At 47.3% G+C, this 16,130-nt stretch overlaps 1 protein-coding gene across 1 annotated transcript in view; it reads right to left on the bottom strand.

Moving 5' to 3' along the window:
* Nucleotides 1-16,130, bottom strand: part of IGDCC3 (immunoglobulin superfamily DCC subclass member 3) — a 113,511-nt gene that overhangs the window by 21,346 nt on the left and 76,035 nt on the right. Inside the window, exons 7-8 of the mRNA XM_026856046.1 lie at nt 12,964-13,101; nt 5,892-6,050 (exon numbers count right to left, since the gene is read on the bottom strand). Coding sequence (XP_026711847.1) covers nt 5,892-6,050; nt 12,964-13,101 — 297 coding nt within the window. The remainder of the gene's footprint in view (nt 1-5,891; nt 6,051-12,963; nt 13,102-16,130) is intronic.

The raw sequence follows: 16,130 nt of genomic DNA, 5'->3' as shown, positions 1-16,130 counted from the left end.
TTCCCCCCCCCCCCCCTTCTAGACTTATAATTGGAAATAAAATTCAGGATGGGTTCAATAAAAGTTGGAAGCATGGATAAGCAGTGGGAAAAACCCCTCTTCACTGCAGTGAATGGTCCCTTTGTGGCATACAGTGAGAGCATTAGAGACTTGATTTTCAAGACTTCCTTAACCTCCCGCCCCCCGCTTTGTGCTGGCGGGGTTTTGCAGGAGCAATTATTTAGCAAGTGGCTGTGCACCTCCCTGCTTTCATCTGAGCTCACGAGTTGCACCCGCAGTACTCACAGGTGCAAAGCCACGATGCCAAGGAAGGGTACAGCCATCTTCCAGCTCCATGCTGCAGCTTCATTAAAGATCCTGCTACTTGGCTCTCTGCCTCCTCCACTCCCGCGTCACTAAATCTCAAACCCACCGTTTGTTCCAGCAGAACCAAAGTTTAAATATGGAAAGAAGCATCCGGTGTAACCCTTCTGGAATCGCTGGCTCTCCTTATCCTCCCTTATTAGCCTGTGTCAAGAGGGAGTAATTGGAGCGGTGTCGCGTGTGACTCGGGGGTAACGAACGTGCAGCTGCGGCCGCTGGCTTGGCGCCAGCGATGCTATTCAGGACTGCAGCCCCTCGGGTTTCTCGGGTCCCTGCTCCCCTCCACCGTCCCTCCTCTTTGCTGTCTCGCTAAACACAACCAGCTCAGAACCCCGGCCCCTGTTTAACTTGCTTAAACTCTCTGGGGAGCAGGTGGCCACTCCTTCAAACAGCTTCCACCTCCGCTGTGCCGAGCTGTCCCTGCGCGGTGGCATCCCTCGCTTCAAGACATGGAATGCACTTCTGCTGTTCCTGCTCCTCCTGGCTTTCTCCAGCATTGCTCTGTCCCTACTCCTTTTGGTGCAGAAGGAGCAGCAGTGTGGAGCTGTAGTGGCAGAAGGGCCCAGGTCACAGCAGAAACTCATGGAGTTAAAAGGCTCCTTGTCCCCATCACCAGCTTCTGACATCATCAGAGAAAGGACACAGTCCAGATGCTACCAGGGTCTAAACATGGGGACAGACACTGCTGCAAGGAGATGCCCCTCTGCTACCCCAGACCTGCCTCGCTGTTCATACTGGCAACCCCAGGCAGGGTGCCCTGAGGTGGCTTCTGGCACATGGCCTCAGGGCAAATGGCTCCTTTCCTGGACAGAAGAACATCTGCTCTCCCCCCTTCCAGGTCCTCTCCCTGCCCTTTCAAATGATTTCAACAGGAACAGAGAGTTTGCCACCTGCAGCCCTGGGTTAGCAGGAAAGGAGTAGAAGCAAAGCCCTGCCTTCAGCCAAGCTCTCCAACCCCCTTGTTATTCATAATTAATAGAGAATCTTGTCAGTGCTCATCTCACCCTGCACAGAGGTGCAGTGGTCTGAATGCCTCTCCCCTTCCACGCTACATGCCAGAAGTCCATTGCTGGTAGTGAGACGAAGCACTTCTCAGCCCTCCATGAAGATAACAAAAATATTAATGAAGATCACTGTTAAAAGCAGAGGATTCGAACCTGGCAAGGAGGAGTGTGCTGGACCCAGCCCTGGCTTGTGAAGGGTGCTCATTATTCAGGACTTAATGGGAGGGAGGGGATCATGAAGTTTTAATGAATATTTAAAGGCTTGACATTGGTATCAAAAAGCAATAACACTTAATACCACTCCCAGAATCATTAATGAAGTGCTTCAATAGCTTTTACTGTGCTCAACAAACTGTGATAGCATGAAGATGCACCGTAACAGCGGGTTGTGATGGGAGACTCGGACAGGCTCCATCCCTTTAGGGACATCTCATCTCAGCAGTGACCTGCCACCAGTCCCACTCCCCCCCAAGATAAAAGGGAGCTTTGCTGTCCCTGCCATGAGTTTGTGGCACGGTGCTCATTGCAGCACCCGACAGCTCACTGAGAAGGACTGTCCTAAGGATCAGGGAGCACTGATAGCCGATGCACCCGTTCCAGATGAATCCCTGCCCCGTGCACCTCAGTTGAAGCTGTCATTAATTCTCAAGTAGCCAGCAGCAGAGTGAGGGAGGCGGGCTGGGGTAAGGAGAAGGAAGAATAACATGGAAACAACAAAACCTCATATATTGGGCTACCAGAACCTATAATAAGGATCAAAAGAAGAAGATGGGTCTACAGGGATGTCAGTCAAGCACAGCATCAGATATCAGGAGATTTAAGACAAAGAACTTCTGCCCACATGGCTTCTTTCCATTGACTACAGAGGATGCTTATGTGAGTAACTTAAATAATGAACTTGTAGAGCTGGTGGGACTGCTAGGGCCAAAACTGGGACCTTTGACTGTGTTCCCTGGGAAACAGGCCTCACGAGAGGTTGTCATGGGGGCTGTGCATCAGCCATCAGTGGGTATCATGAAATTCTTGTCCAGGCAAGGTGCAGGCTGGAGCTCTGCAGCAGTGGGACATGTTCCCGTCACCTACTGGCATCTCCTGGGAGGATGCTCCAGAGGCACCCCAGCTCACTCCAGCATCCCAACAGATCCGAGTGCCCACCTGTCCCTGCATGGTGGCTTTTCTTGAGAAGGAAAACATGGACATGAGGAGGACTGCTCCATGGGGCACGTTGACCCATGCAGCATGTACTGAAGCTGGTTTTTCAGCATGAATTTAGGGCTAAACTCGAGGACAAACCAAGTACCACGGAGCCAAGCCTAAAACACAGCAACTGCAATACATCTGCTGCTGAGTTCAACCCCGTAGCCAAGGCTTTGCAATGCCAGCCAGCAAGAACGATGGAAGAAACATCAGGAAATGCAGTGGCGGCCGGATCTGATGGACCAAGGAGTGCTGCCCGGTTCTGCCGGCAGAAAGCAAAGCGAACAAGGCAGTCATTGTCAGCAGAGCCTTCAAAAACATGTCCTTAAGATGGGCACTCATTTATGAGATGGGATCTCATTTTTCTGCATAGCTTTCAGGAGGAAATGAAGCGTGGAGTGGAGAACACTGGTGACCATCTGGCCATTCACAGCCCATCAGTTTGTTATGACACCAAACACATAATAAAGCACAAAAGATTGCACAGGAGGTAGAGAGAGAGTGCTTTGATATATTTTTTTTTTCCTTGCCACTGAAGCCTGCTCTTCCCTTGCACCACACGCATGCATACCCTCCGTTTCAGTCGGCGATGCATTCGGCCCTTCGAAAACTCCCCCTGTGAGACTTTCATTCGCAGCCCAGCACAAAGCAATATTCAAATGGCTGCGCCAGGATCTGAAGAGAAAATGGAAACTTTCTTGTGTGAGAACCTTACAAAAGAGATCAAAGGAGCCTAAATGGCCAGGGGAGGGCAGGGAGGGAGGGAGCGGGGGATTGACGCCTTCTCCTCTGAAGGGAGGAAGAATTCCCAGGAAGATAATAAGACGGCGTTAGATGATCTGAAGGAGAGCCTGCAATGGGAAAGGACATTACTGCCAGAGCAAGAGCAGAGCCCTGTGCCAGGATACTTCTGCCCACGCAACTGCTGTGATGGGGACGAGGACCACCGCTGGCAGCAGGAGGGAGGACAGGGTCTCAATCCCAGCCTCCTGCTAACTCCTTGCCTTACAACAGGAAACATCGCCTTTCTCCCGCCTATAAAACGTGCCTCCTTCAAAAGACGAGGGCCAAGTTAATTTGTGCCTCCAGGCACTTCAAGGGTCCCTGCATAAATGCAGCAAGTACCTGGCCTGGCGTGCTTTGAGGACGCTGTATTGTCCTAGCCCTGTACTAACTTCCTCTCCAACTAGGCTTTTGATAGCCCGCTCTTTGCTTTTATTCTCTTTACGGATGTAATTTGCATCACTGACATCCTGACAAAGATAAAACCCACAGTCTCCCATGTCAGTCATTATCGCTGTTTTCTTCCCAGAGAAACCTGAACAGCAATCATTTGTACCTCTCAGCTGGAAAATTCAGGCAAAATGAGATTCAGAGGAAGGAAAAGCTGCTTCCAGAGGGAGGGTGAGAAAACCTGGGATGAGCCCAACTGCCTGGCCAGGGTCTGCCATTAGCATCCCTGAAGAATGACAGTCCCCTGAAAAACATGAAGCACTTTATGGATTGGCAACACAGGTTGGGGTCCTGGACACTGCAGCTCATGTCTATGGGCCACACCAAGGATGCACTGGCCATGCTTCTCCATACCACTGCCAACTTCTCTGCTAACACTGAATGCAGGAGCATCCCCCTTGCACAGTGAGGCTGGGCTCCAATGGCCCTGCAATTAGCATTTTAGGGACAAATTTTCATCCTGGTTCCCCAGGTGAAAATCCACAGTAATTCTACCCCAGACAAACTCCAGCACTAGACCAGCTGCTCAGGAGTTGATGTTCAAATCTCCAAAGAGACTGAAAACTGACGATCTGTAGCAATGAGAAGTTGTGCTACCTTTCCCCCTCTCATCCAATTGCTAACAGGAGCAATCAACAGTAGTCAATAGCTGTATTTTTACAACTTCACAGATTTTCCAAGTAATTTCTTTTGGTTCCACCTGCCTGCCTCCTGGACATCAGCTTGGCAGTTGCATTTAGTAGACCTATACTACAGGTACCATGTGCAGAGCTGGCCTGCAGCAGCTCTAAAGGGTTTGTATCAGTACAGTGAGTTTTTTCTTAATGCCTGGGTTGGTGTTTCTTAATAAAGGGACTCATAGATGTGCCTACCTCCTTGCATTGCTCACCCAGAAACTCAACAGCAAAAGAAAATGGCAAGTTTACACCTCCTCTTATGTCTGATCAGCAGCTGGGGCTCAGGAGGTCACAAGCATCCCTGTACAAGCACCCTTTCTACATCGCTCCTTGATGCTCCCAAGGCAAAGGGGAACAGGGATGCCAGCATGCAGGGACCATGGCTGCTGCACAAGCAGCGCGGTGCCGGATCACCGCCAGCGACTCCCGGGACCTGTCAGGTGAGCATCAGGGCTGGAGCAGGGCACTTTCCCCATCACCAGCATGAAAGGTTCAATTAGCTCGCTCCGGCAGGAGGTGTATAATTTTAGATTCAGGATATCATCAGTCAATAGTTAATGAGTGAACTGATGAGAACGCAAGATGCTTTAAGTGGACTAGCTTGAAGAGGGGGTGAGTGCCTGTAATCAGGGGCGGATTACTGCCATTCAGAGCACACTGCCAGCTGGGTTTGCCTTCTGAAATACTTGCCTGGCTCTCCTCAGCCTGGAGACTAGTTGCACGAAGCATATGGAGGGGATTTGTTTGGTTTCTTGAGTGCTGATCTCTGCTCTGGGCTGAATCACCCTTTACAAGTGGCATTTCAGGACAGTTGCTGCAGGGAAGGGGAGCAACCTGTATCTCCTGGACATGTCCCTCAAAAGGTTTATTCACGAGGCAAGGGGCTCAGACACAGTGTCAACTGCTAAAGAAAACAATCTCACTGACTTTTTGGAAATGATTTTAGACTTACTGGTGCCATTTCAGTTGGAGTGATATCTATCATGCGGAAGGGTTCAAGATGAGAGCAGTGCCTGTGTCCCCATATCGCTAAGGGCCATGCAGGGGTGAGAAATTAATTTGGCTGATTAATTCAGCCCTGGCTTTCTGTTGAGATCTACAAGTATGATAGCAAGTAACAACTGGTGGCTGTTAAGCTAAATAAGTGCCTGTGATGGAGTGGGAAACCACTGCAACCTGTACAGCTAAAGTGTCAGTTGAATGATACCTGATTGCTACACATCTGCATGGGACACAGAGACATACGCCCACCTGGAAAACCCCGTGTCTAGCAAAGTCCTTTGTCTGATACCATCACAGAAGCAATGTCACCATCTGTCCAACCCAATCCATCACAGTGCCCAGGCAACATGTAAATCCTGTGCAGAGGGCATAGCGAAGTGGGCATCACCACTCCCCAAGCCCCAGGTTTTCTCACCTTGTACAACGAGCCTGCCCTGCGCAGTCCTTCGCACCCGAGTGCCGGGTTTGTTCGCGGCGCACACATAGATGCCAGAATGTTGCACAGTGAGGTCCGAGATCATGAGATTTCCAGTCCCCAGCACCTGGATCCCCTCCACACCAATCGGGCGGCCATCTGAAAGAAAGGGAAAAGGGTAAGAGTCACATGCTGAACCTCTGAGTGAGGTTCTCCAGGGCACAGTCCTCAGTGAGGTCCACTCTAAGTACTTAGGGAGTAGTGCCATGCTCTGTTACTGGGATTTGCCAAGTAAAGTCAGTGGGTTTTAGCTGATACTCCTAGCAGAACTGCCTTCTGCAGAAAACCAGGATCCTCAAGTGTCTGCCCAAACCCAGACTTTGTGCTGCTTGGAAAACCAAAGTACCATCACAGAAAATGTGAAAGCTTTCAGCCACATGTTCAGATTAAGATGAAGCACCCAGAACACTTTCCAACAGAATGGTTAAACCAAGTAAAATCCTATCAGCTTCTTACATTAGACTGACCAGGGATCCAATCAGCTCAACAGCCTGCCCCAAGCAGAAATGCTCCAAGAAAGAGATCAGCCAACCTACAGCAGCACTTCCCCGATGCACTCTCTCAGCTGCCAGCATTTTATGACTTGAGAGTTTTCTGAGCCAGAAGTTATACTTTTTTGCCTAATTAACCTTGATAAATTTTTGTGGCTTCAGAAACTATGCAAACACTGGATTTTTGACTCTTAACTCTTCAACAATAGCTCAGGGTCAAGGAGCCAAACTCTAAGCTGGTGGTTAGGTCTGCTCAGCTGCTCTAGCTTGAAAGGGCAAATGGAAGGGGCTGAATCCATCCTGAGTGCTGGGTCTGAAGCAGGCTGGCAGGAGAGGAGTGATGCTTCCTAAGAACCATGCCTGGGATCCAGCACAAGGTCTTCAAAATTGAAGCGCTTAATGTGAAATAGTTCAGTATCAGGGAATTCACCTTTTTCCAACAAAGCCTGTTTTCACTGGAAAATTCCCAGCCAGCTCTAATTACAATGTGTTTCATTAGTATCAGGCTATTGCCTTTTATTGTTTCATTGGTTTCTGTTTTAAGACACTGTCTGACAAAGGCAGCTCTAAATCAGTCCTAGCATGTGTCAGGGTGTCTGAGCAGAGGGACAAGGCAGGGGAGTCATTTTACTGGAGGAGCAGTTAAAGAGAGCACACTTTCATCAGACAGGAAATGGGAATCCAGTTCATCTCTTGCCTTTGCTCATGGAGAAGGTTAAAGAACATACAGATATGGGAGAAGCAAGAACCAGCCCTGGTGATCTCCCCATGTGACCATCCCATAATCCCTCCATACAACTGCACTCCACGACACCAGGAGAGCCTGTGTCTTGTGCTTCAGAGTTGTGGCTAGTAAAAGGAAAAATTCATCTGAAAAATCCCTCCTGGGAGCTCTGTTGGTCTGTGCCATAATCTTGCTAAGGAAATGGAAGAAGCCAAATAAAACCAGAACTGCTCTGTAGGAAGCAATGGGTCATGGGGAAAGATCTGAGATGCTCTAGCTGGTTTCCACCTCTGTGGGCCACCTCCTGAGAGATGCTAAGCAGTGGCTGTTCAACCTGTTTTAAAATTTATCATCATCCAGTGGGCAGAACAGTTTCCAGGGACATTTGGTGCTGAAGGACCTCAGATTCAGGCTGGTTACCAATATTCATGGCACGCAACCACTTCAGTGGCTGCAACTGGTGTAATCCAGCAATGGGAAACCTTGATGGAAAACACAGAGGGAAACACAAGTTGCCGCGGGGCTGCTGCAGACACCCCATTATCCCCAAGGATTTCCTTCACAGCCTCTGATGTACAACAACACGGCCCTTGACTGAGACCTGGCTCATGCCTGACCTCGAGCAGGCTTCATGCTTCAACACATGCAGGGCTAGGTAAAAGTTATCTTGCAATCGTATGCTTTAGCTATAATATCATGCTTTGCATAATAAAGAGTATTATGAGGATTTGGGCCATTCATAACCAAGAGGTTCGGGAATAGCTTGGGAAAACATGAAGGGAAAGCAGCACTCAAGGAGAGGGACAAATTAACCATCAACCCAGAAATGCCACTGTGCAACCTGCTGCCCAGCAAGTGCTTGGATCCCCCCGGCAAGAGATGCGATGGGATGGAGAGAAAGTATCTCCGGCAGCGTTAGTGAGAACAGTGCACGTTCATCAGCTCACAAGCCTGGACCACAGAAGTGAGGGATTCCATTTCAGATTAACAGCACCATCCCGCTAGGAAATACCAGCAAAACATGGACTGAAAGCTACAAAGCACTTCACAAACATATCTCCTGCCATGCTCTTTATATATTGTTTTTCAGGAAATTTTTAAACTTAAAGGTTTCCTTGCTTCATTAGGCAGGCAATGCCAGACCACTTCTTTATTTGCATTGCAAAGAAAAATGCTCAGGTCTTTTAGAGAGAGAAAAACAATGTCATTAAATGATTAAATGATCACATAGCTGGCCAAGCCACTGCAGCAGTAAATGGCCCAGTCATAAAAAGGACAGTAAAACATGACCTGTCCCACATTTAATGAGCAATAAGAAGGAACCATTCCTTTCAAACATCATTTGAACTGAAGTGTAAAGAGGTCTGAATTAAATTAAAATTGAACTTGATTTCATCTTTTAAATTAGACCTCTTGGAAGTCCATATTTACAATAGGTGTAAAAATCAAATCTCTCTCTCAAGGGAGGGACAGGACCAGTGAAAGATGTGAAGTGGCCATACCTGGATGCTTCATCACATCATCGCCTTAAGAAATACCACAGAAATGTGACTTGAATGTCAGTAGTTTTACTGTATTATTTATAACATGCTACATAATTTAAGCATGCAAAGACCCAGCCTGCAGCAGGTACTCCACACAGTCCAAATACCAGCACTGATACGTCCTCAGTTATCTCTCTAGCTCCAACTATTAATTAGAGGTGTGGTGGTCTGAAGAAATGTCTCCTGTCAACCAAGCATCTTTCATTTCCCTGAAGAACAAAGCTCTTCAAGCTCAGAAACCTCAGGGGATCTGCCATTTGATTCAGAATGTGGCCACCTCTAACAGCCAGCAAAGTTTACGGTGCCAGATCATCCCATATGCCTCTTATTCAACTTCTCCCTTCCGAAAAGCACTGAAAAGGGCTTCTGTAGAATTATCTCTCCTTTCCTAGCCTGCTCCATCCTCCTTACTCCACTGTGTTTCACCCAACCTGAGCCATCCTGTGATCAGTTCAAAGGTCTTCAGGTAACACCAAGTCCAACTTAGTAACACTGACAACAGATACAAATAGTAGAGTATTTACACAAGAAATTCCTCGCATCCCGAAAGCTCAGCACTTTGCAGAAGTGCTGTGCGGAGGGACTGATGTCTCACACCTGCTTTGCAATAGTTGTTATCTAGTTTAACCCTGTTTCCCTTACACATAGAGCTGAAGAGTGGCTTTGGATCAAGGGATCCAAACCCTGAAAACCCACCTTCCTGGCATCACTTGCCATCACCAAGTCATGTCTCCATGGAGGAGATCTGACAGACTGCAAAAGCTAACACTGTTGCTCAGTTCCCAAAGCTCTCAGGACACACACTGGCTTGAAACCACTGCTCATTTAACATGACTTTCTACTTCTTTTTATGAAATCAAATGCAGAAAATTTGAGGGCTGAAAACAAGCCAGTCTGGGTGGAAATGTCTGATAGATTCTCTCTTGTTGATCTTTGACTGATGAGGGCAGAAGATGGAGGTTCAGCTGCTTGTGAAGAGCAGATGGACAGCCAATGAATAAAGGAGACCGTTCTCCAAAGGGGGCAAGCTCCCAAAAGATGCTCCAGCTGTGGACAAGTAGAGGCTTCCAGGTTCCCCATTAGGGTGAAGTCTGGATGAAAGATGTCTGCGGTTTTGAAGCTGCATTATTTATTTTTCCAAGGTTTATGTGATGCTTTCTGGAGACCATTCTCCGCCTGCAAAGCAAGTGATTGGCACACCAGCACCAATTACGGAGACCCGTTAAAACGTGCCAGGCGATATGAATATGCAACAACACGAACGCCTTTCTTTTATAAGTAGCAACTAGAAAGAAAGTAACAACTTTCTAATGTTGATCATTTAGGTCTTTTGTGAATTCTTTGTATTGTGCCATAGTAGCCTTCCACTTTTTAGACACATGGGTCTCCTGCTCTGGCGGACACTGGGCACTGTGGATTAGCATATTTAGAGTACATTGCAACAGTTGACTATTCAGTATGTGAAGTGGTGAAATTTACTCTATTATTTCTAAACACTTACAGGAACGGTGCTCCTGTCAACCAGTCAGCCATCTATTGCAAGCTTCTGTGTCCAATAAGTTACCAATTAATTGGCTCCTACAATTGTTGTATAGTTTACTTCTTGAATGGCTCCCTCTTTAGTAATTTCCTTCCCATTGTGCGACTCTTTCTGACAACTTCTGTATAACGCTATCAGATAATCACTGTCTTTTCTTTCTCGCCTCACTTTTCTATATCTCTCTAAATAGTTTATTATTCTGCCTTGGTACCTTTTATGGAGGCCAGCTCAGTGGCCTGTCAGTTAAAGGGTAAGGATACATTAAAATCGTCATTCATTCAAAAGGCTTTGCAGTAAGTGCCCAGGATATTCATTTGTGCACACATACAGGTCCAAGCCTGAAGTGCGTAGCTCTGAAAGGAAAAACCCTATCTTCCCTGAACAAACCCTTAATGATTTTACATTTCTCTCAGAGCCTGCTCTCTAATGAATGTTGACATTTCATGCAGGGTGAGACACAGGAATTCTGTTTGTGGTCAGGGGCTACAACATATTCCCAAGGAAATTAAATTCAAAATTGATTGTGTGACACTCAAAAACTGGCCCAGAATTTGAATTATTTCCTTCAAGCAAAATATAGCTGCCTTCCCCACTGAAAATCAGCCAGGTTTTAGCAAAGCAAAAGCAAAAAGTGCAGATGTTGTTTATGGCTTATGTTCCCCTGTACCAGAAAGCTGTAAAGCAAAATTGTTCTTTTGCTCCTTTCTGATAGAAGAAACACCACAACATTAAAACTGTGAGCAAAGGGTTCAGAGAGACACTCCAAACCAGCAGTGTGCCCTGTGCAAAGGCCCAGCACAATGGTGATGCCACGACTCTTCTTTATTTTGACCAGGCAAGAGAGATGTTCACACATAATTGACTTTTTTTTTGTTTAAATTGTCAGGCCTATTGATAAATCAGCTGCATCTGTCTAAGACTTTGTGGCCATGGATTTTTTTTATTTCTGGGAGTGGATTAAAAGTGGTTTTTTTTCCTAAGTTAAGTAAATTAACTCATTATTTAAGCTGAACCAGCTCCGTAGGAGGAATTTGAGGAAGAAGACTTTCACAGAGGAGGAAGCTGCATGTACAGATGACAGAAGCTCGGAGGACCTCCCCGTCCAGCACAAACCTCTCTCCCTCCTGATCACACAGACAGGGAGACATGAAAGTGCTTCTGAAATGGCTACAAAGAGATGACAAACCCACCAACTCATCAGAGAGTCTGTACACCACATCGCTGTCGAGATTGGTGTAATACTAAACAAGATCTTGTGATGCTTTGGACAGGAAACATTCCTGCTGAAGGGGAGGGAAATTACCGGGTTCTCTTTCCCATTCAGTAGCTCTAATGCTGCTGCCGTGCTGCAAAGCAGCATGGAGAGGATATTTTTGGTGGAAGGCAATGCTGAGCTCAGGCCATCCAGACAAACACTGCACGAAGCTATTACATCTTCATTATTGCACTGCTCTATAGAGACAAGTGTTTTGAAGAAGGTAATAAGCACTTATAATTAAGGCAATTATAAAGTAGTTTATTATAGTTGAGCACTAACATAGAGCTGCCTTGTGTCCAAGAGAACCAAAACAGTTATACAGCCTATCTGGGGAATTTTTAAAACAGCATCAATCTGATGATTATGGCTCTGGAGGAAAAAAAAAACAACAGTTAGTGGCAGAGACAAGCTGATTTTACAAGCCACCAGAGGATGGAAGGAGGAGGGCAAAGATGGGGAAATTGCGTGATTGATGCTGGATACATGTCCTCGTCCCCTGGCAGATGGCTCTGGAGTGGGAAGTCACCCTTCCCATAAGCTGGACCCTGACCCTTGGAGAGCCATGGGGGTGAAGTCCCACATCCAGCACAGATGAGACAGGATTACCCATTCGTGCCTCACAGCCACGGGGGGGGACTCGGGGAGATTAGCATCCCAAAAATGACATGACCTCACAGACTGCAAGGGCTTGGGAAATACTAACTGAACCAAACCCCACAGTGCAGAGGCATGGAGTTACAAACTCTGGAGGATAAAACAAAAGCCATCAGCTCTTTGCTCAATGCAGATTTCTGTAGGGCAGTGGAAGTGTTGCTCTGACCAAAATAGTTTCTGAGCTACTATGACAAAGTTAGAGGCTAAAATAACCCTTGATTTCAGACTGGGAGAAGCATGGCACTGGGCTCTTCCTTGCTTGTATGATGCCATCAGACACTGCCTCTGGTTTCCAAGCTGATTAAAAAAATTATCACGGACTCCAGCAGCAAGCATTTGTTTTTCAGAGCTTTAGACACACTACTTAAAACACTCTCTCCCCTCAAATTTTGTAAAAAACTCACTGAACAGCCAGCAAGTTTCTTTCAAGTCTGTTTTATGTGAAGGATATGTTTTTGTATGATTTTGCTTCCCTGGGCCAACAGTGGTGATGTTTTTGATTCAGCTGAAGAAGACGCTGTCACTTGAGGAAAGATAAAATTATCACCTTTCATGAAACATCTACAGGTTTAACCAACCCACTTCTCTAACAGGTAAAAACAGGATCTTGTCAGAAAGAAAAAACAAAGTGTAGACATGAGGATGAAAAGCACTTCAAGCCTACAATTAACTTCAGTGGGAAGGGAAAGTGTGAACCACTTGTTGCATAAAATAGTGGCACCTACCTATTTTCCACGCGATGGCAATGGAGAGAAGGAGGAGGAGGAGGAGAAGGAAATCCCGGTCACTCCCGGGGCTTACCTAGGCGGCTCCAGGAGACGATGGGCCGAGGATTGCCCGTTGCGATGCACTCCAGCACAGCAGTCTGGTGCACCGTCAGTGTGAGGTTCTCCGGACCAACGAGAATCATGGGGTCCTTGTAAACAGTGGAGTGGGAACCTGCAAGGACAGCATCATCATTAGAAGGCATCTGATTTTCATGTGTTTAATGGAAACACCAAGGGCTTCATGCATCCTCTAAGTACAAACTAGGTGGCTGGTGTAATCCTCAAGATGTCCATGAAACAAAAGGAGCACAATGTTTGCATGAGTCACACTGTCTGAACGTTTTTTAAGCGTGAGCTGATATTCCTGGGGAAAACCCCTCCAGCCAACTGACCCAGCCACAAGCAGCTCCGTTAAAACCCAGATATGGGCAGCACAAAGAAAGAACCACGCTGTGAGCTGCAGAGAGCAGATGTGCAGGAAAAACATGGTATATAGGAAGGACACAGGCTGCAGGACAGCACACGCAGATTGGAATGCAAATAACTGAAGGAGCTGCTTTATCTTTCAGCATCTTAAGCCATAAAGTAATCCATGCAGTCCACAATGCCTAAATCTGCCTCTCTGCAAGCATCCTCACTTGCCGCTGGTGTCATTTGCTCCAAAAGCCCTGTCCTGGGATACAGAGAGTGATGGAGGTGCCAGTTCCTGACTCCTGCTAAGGATCTTTTTGAGAGGAAACTCAAGGAAACTCCTCTGTCACCTGCAACCCACAGAGTGGTCATTTCCCTGCCTCTTACAGAACCCCTATCCTGGCCCTGGGTGCAGGGGAGGGGATGCATCCCATTGCTCCGATATAATTGTGATACAATCATTGCTCAGGATGCAATCGCTAATCATTTATTTGCACTACAGTAGCACCAAGTGGCAGCAACCAAGAATGAAACCCATCGTGCAAGATGATGCACAGACCCATAATAAAATAAAGCCCTGGACCAAGGACTACAGAAACAAGACAGGCACAAGACAAGCAGAAAACCCCACATTTCACCAGACAGGAGGAGACTGTGGGACAAAACCCATCCTGTGTCAGGTATACTGCAGCTGAACCTGCATCTCCTGAGTCCCCAGAAAGTGCCTTATCCTGGGCCAAAGGCCCCTCTGTCCCATTTGTTGAGAGAAGGAGAGGGAGAAAAGAAGGAGATACTCTCAGTTCTCCATAAATAGACAGGAACACTGATAATCTCTGCATTAGTCTTCTCCCCATTTCCGACTAGAGTTGGATTATACTCTAGAAATGCTGAGGTCAAGCAGTGTTAAAGGAATTTCAACAATCTGACAGCTGCTGCTGGCAAAAATGGTTTGTACACCTGCGGAAATACTTGAGCTGGTTGTCTCCCCCTGAGCAGGAGAGAGGCACAAGAAGGGCTGAGGAGCTGAGCTCTGCTACGGGCTGGGCTTTGCTGTAGGGACCATCCCACACTGACCTGTACATGGACCTTCCAGTGTTCAAAAAGCTTGTTAAAGAGAAGCGATCCACAAAAACTATCTTTGAGGGCTTTTCTCCAAGAAAAAAATGTCTTTTCTTCCTGCACTTTTTAATGTTACCCTTTCACGGCAGTTTGGGGGCTGAAGTCGGGGCGCTAGCAGGGGGATTGTGCAGCAGTCCAAGGCCAAGCACAGATCAGAGCAGCTCATTTGTTAATCGTTCCTACAGGGGCTAAACAGGGAGTGATAGAGCGACTCAGAGGTTATGTCTAAATGGGCAAAATCCAAGAAAAATCACCATGTCAGTGTGACTTAAGAGCTGACTTTCTCACTAAACACATTCCACTGCAAGGCATAAAATGCAGATTTTTTAATGAGAATCGGAATGCACGATAAATTCATATGACCAGCTGGTTAACCCCAAGAGATCTGAAAAACAATACCTTCCCCCTCAGTACCTCGGAGTGCCTTTAAAAACCATGTAGATTTATTGTTCTAAATCACAATACTAAATGTTCACACTTAGAATAATATGGTATTATCATCATGTTATATAGTGATTTCAATATTTCAAAACACAGTGAAATGAAATTAATTGTTCAAAGTCACCCAACAATATCAGTAAATGGGAGCTGAGACTAAAGTAGAATTTATAAAATACTCTATTTTGATAATAAACTATAGAGAAAAAAAATTATGCTCTGATTTATACTCTGAGTCCTAAATATGCATTCAGGTTTTTCAGGTGTGGGCTCAGCTCCCTGAGTTTGGCCAAACTCTGCCCAGCCCTGGAAACAGCATTTCCACTACTGCTCACTTTCTCCTGCAAAGGCCACGTAATGGTCCCTTAGGGCTCTGCTGCCTCCTCGATGCCGAGCCCAATGCCTTCGGCGGTGCCAGCTCCAGGGCCAGAAGGGCTGGTGACCCAGCAGGGATGCGGCAGTCAGACGCCAGCACCACGCAAAGAGGCTGACCGTGCCTGACCATCGGGGAGGAGGTTTCCTTCTCCAACCAGAAAAGCTCTTTGATGCAGGGTCAGGAAGGAAGGAGTGACAAAATGAGGGACTTGTGGCAGGCGAGTGCTGCTGGAGCACAACAGGGTTCAGGGCAACGTGGCGGGGATTTATTCTGAAAAAGAAAAAGGCTCTAATGATGCACATGGTCCCCAGAGACTCTGCCAGTAGCAATCGCAGCGAGGATGGGGAGGTCCCTGGTACCGCCAGGAGTGACAGGCACTCTAGCAGGGACGGGAGCGTCACCAGCACAGGCTGTTAGATCTTGATCAAAAGGACAGCAGCAGAGCGATCTGCAGCTCGCACTGAAAAGGTGTCAGTGCTGAGAGGCAGGCAGCCCCTCGGGAGCATCTCCGCTAAGCAGGCACTTGAAAATAATCAATCACTAGGGCTGGAAGACATATCCATGCCACTTGCTGTCAGCAGCCCCACCACCACTGCCGGAAAGAGGAAGGAAAGTGCTGTGAGCAGGCTCCTTCATCCCCCTCAGGCAGCCATCCTCCTCCTCTCCAGACAGGCTGTGGCAGTGCCCTGCAGGGCAGGAGCTCCCAGAGCCCACATCCATCCCATCCCATCCCATCCCATCCCATCCCATCCCATCCCATCCCATCCCATCCCTCCTTCATTCCCAGCCAGGGCTCAGTTAGGAAACCCCAGTGAGGCAGATCCGGTGCTTCTCTATGGATGAAGCAATGGCTGAAA

This window comes from Athene cunicularia (assembly GCF_003259725.1).
Source record: "Athene cunicularia isolate RWA chromosome 10 unlocalized genomic scaffold, athCun1 chr10_part1, whole genome shotgun sequence".
Taxonomy (NCBI): Eukaryota; Metazoa; Chordata; class Aves; order Strigiformes; family Strigidae; genus Athene; species Athene cunicularia.
This window is presented reverse-complemented; position numbering and strand designations above follow the sequence as displayed.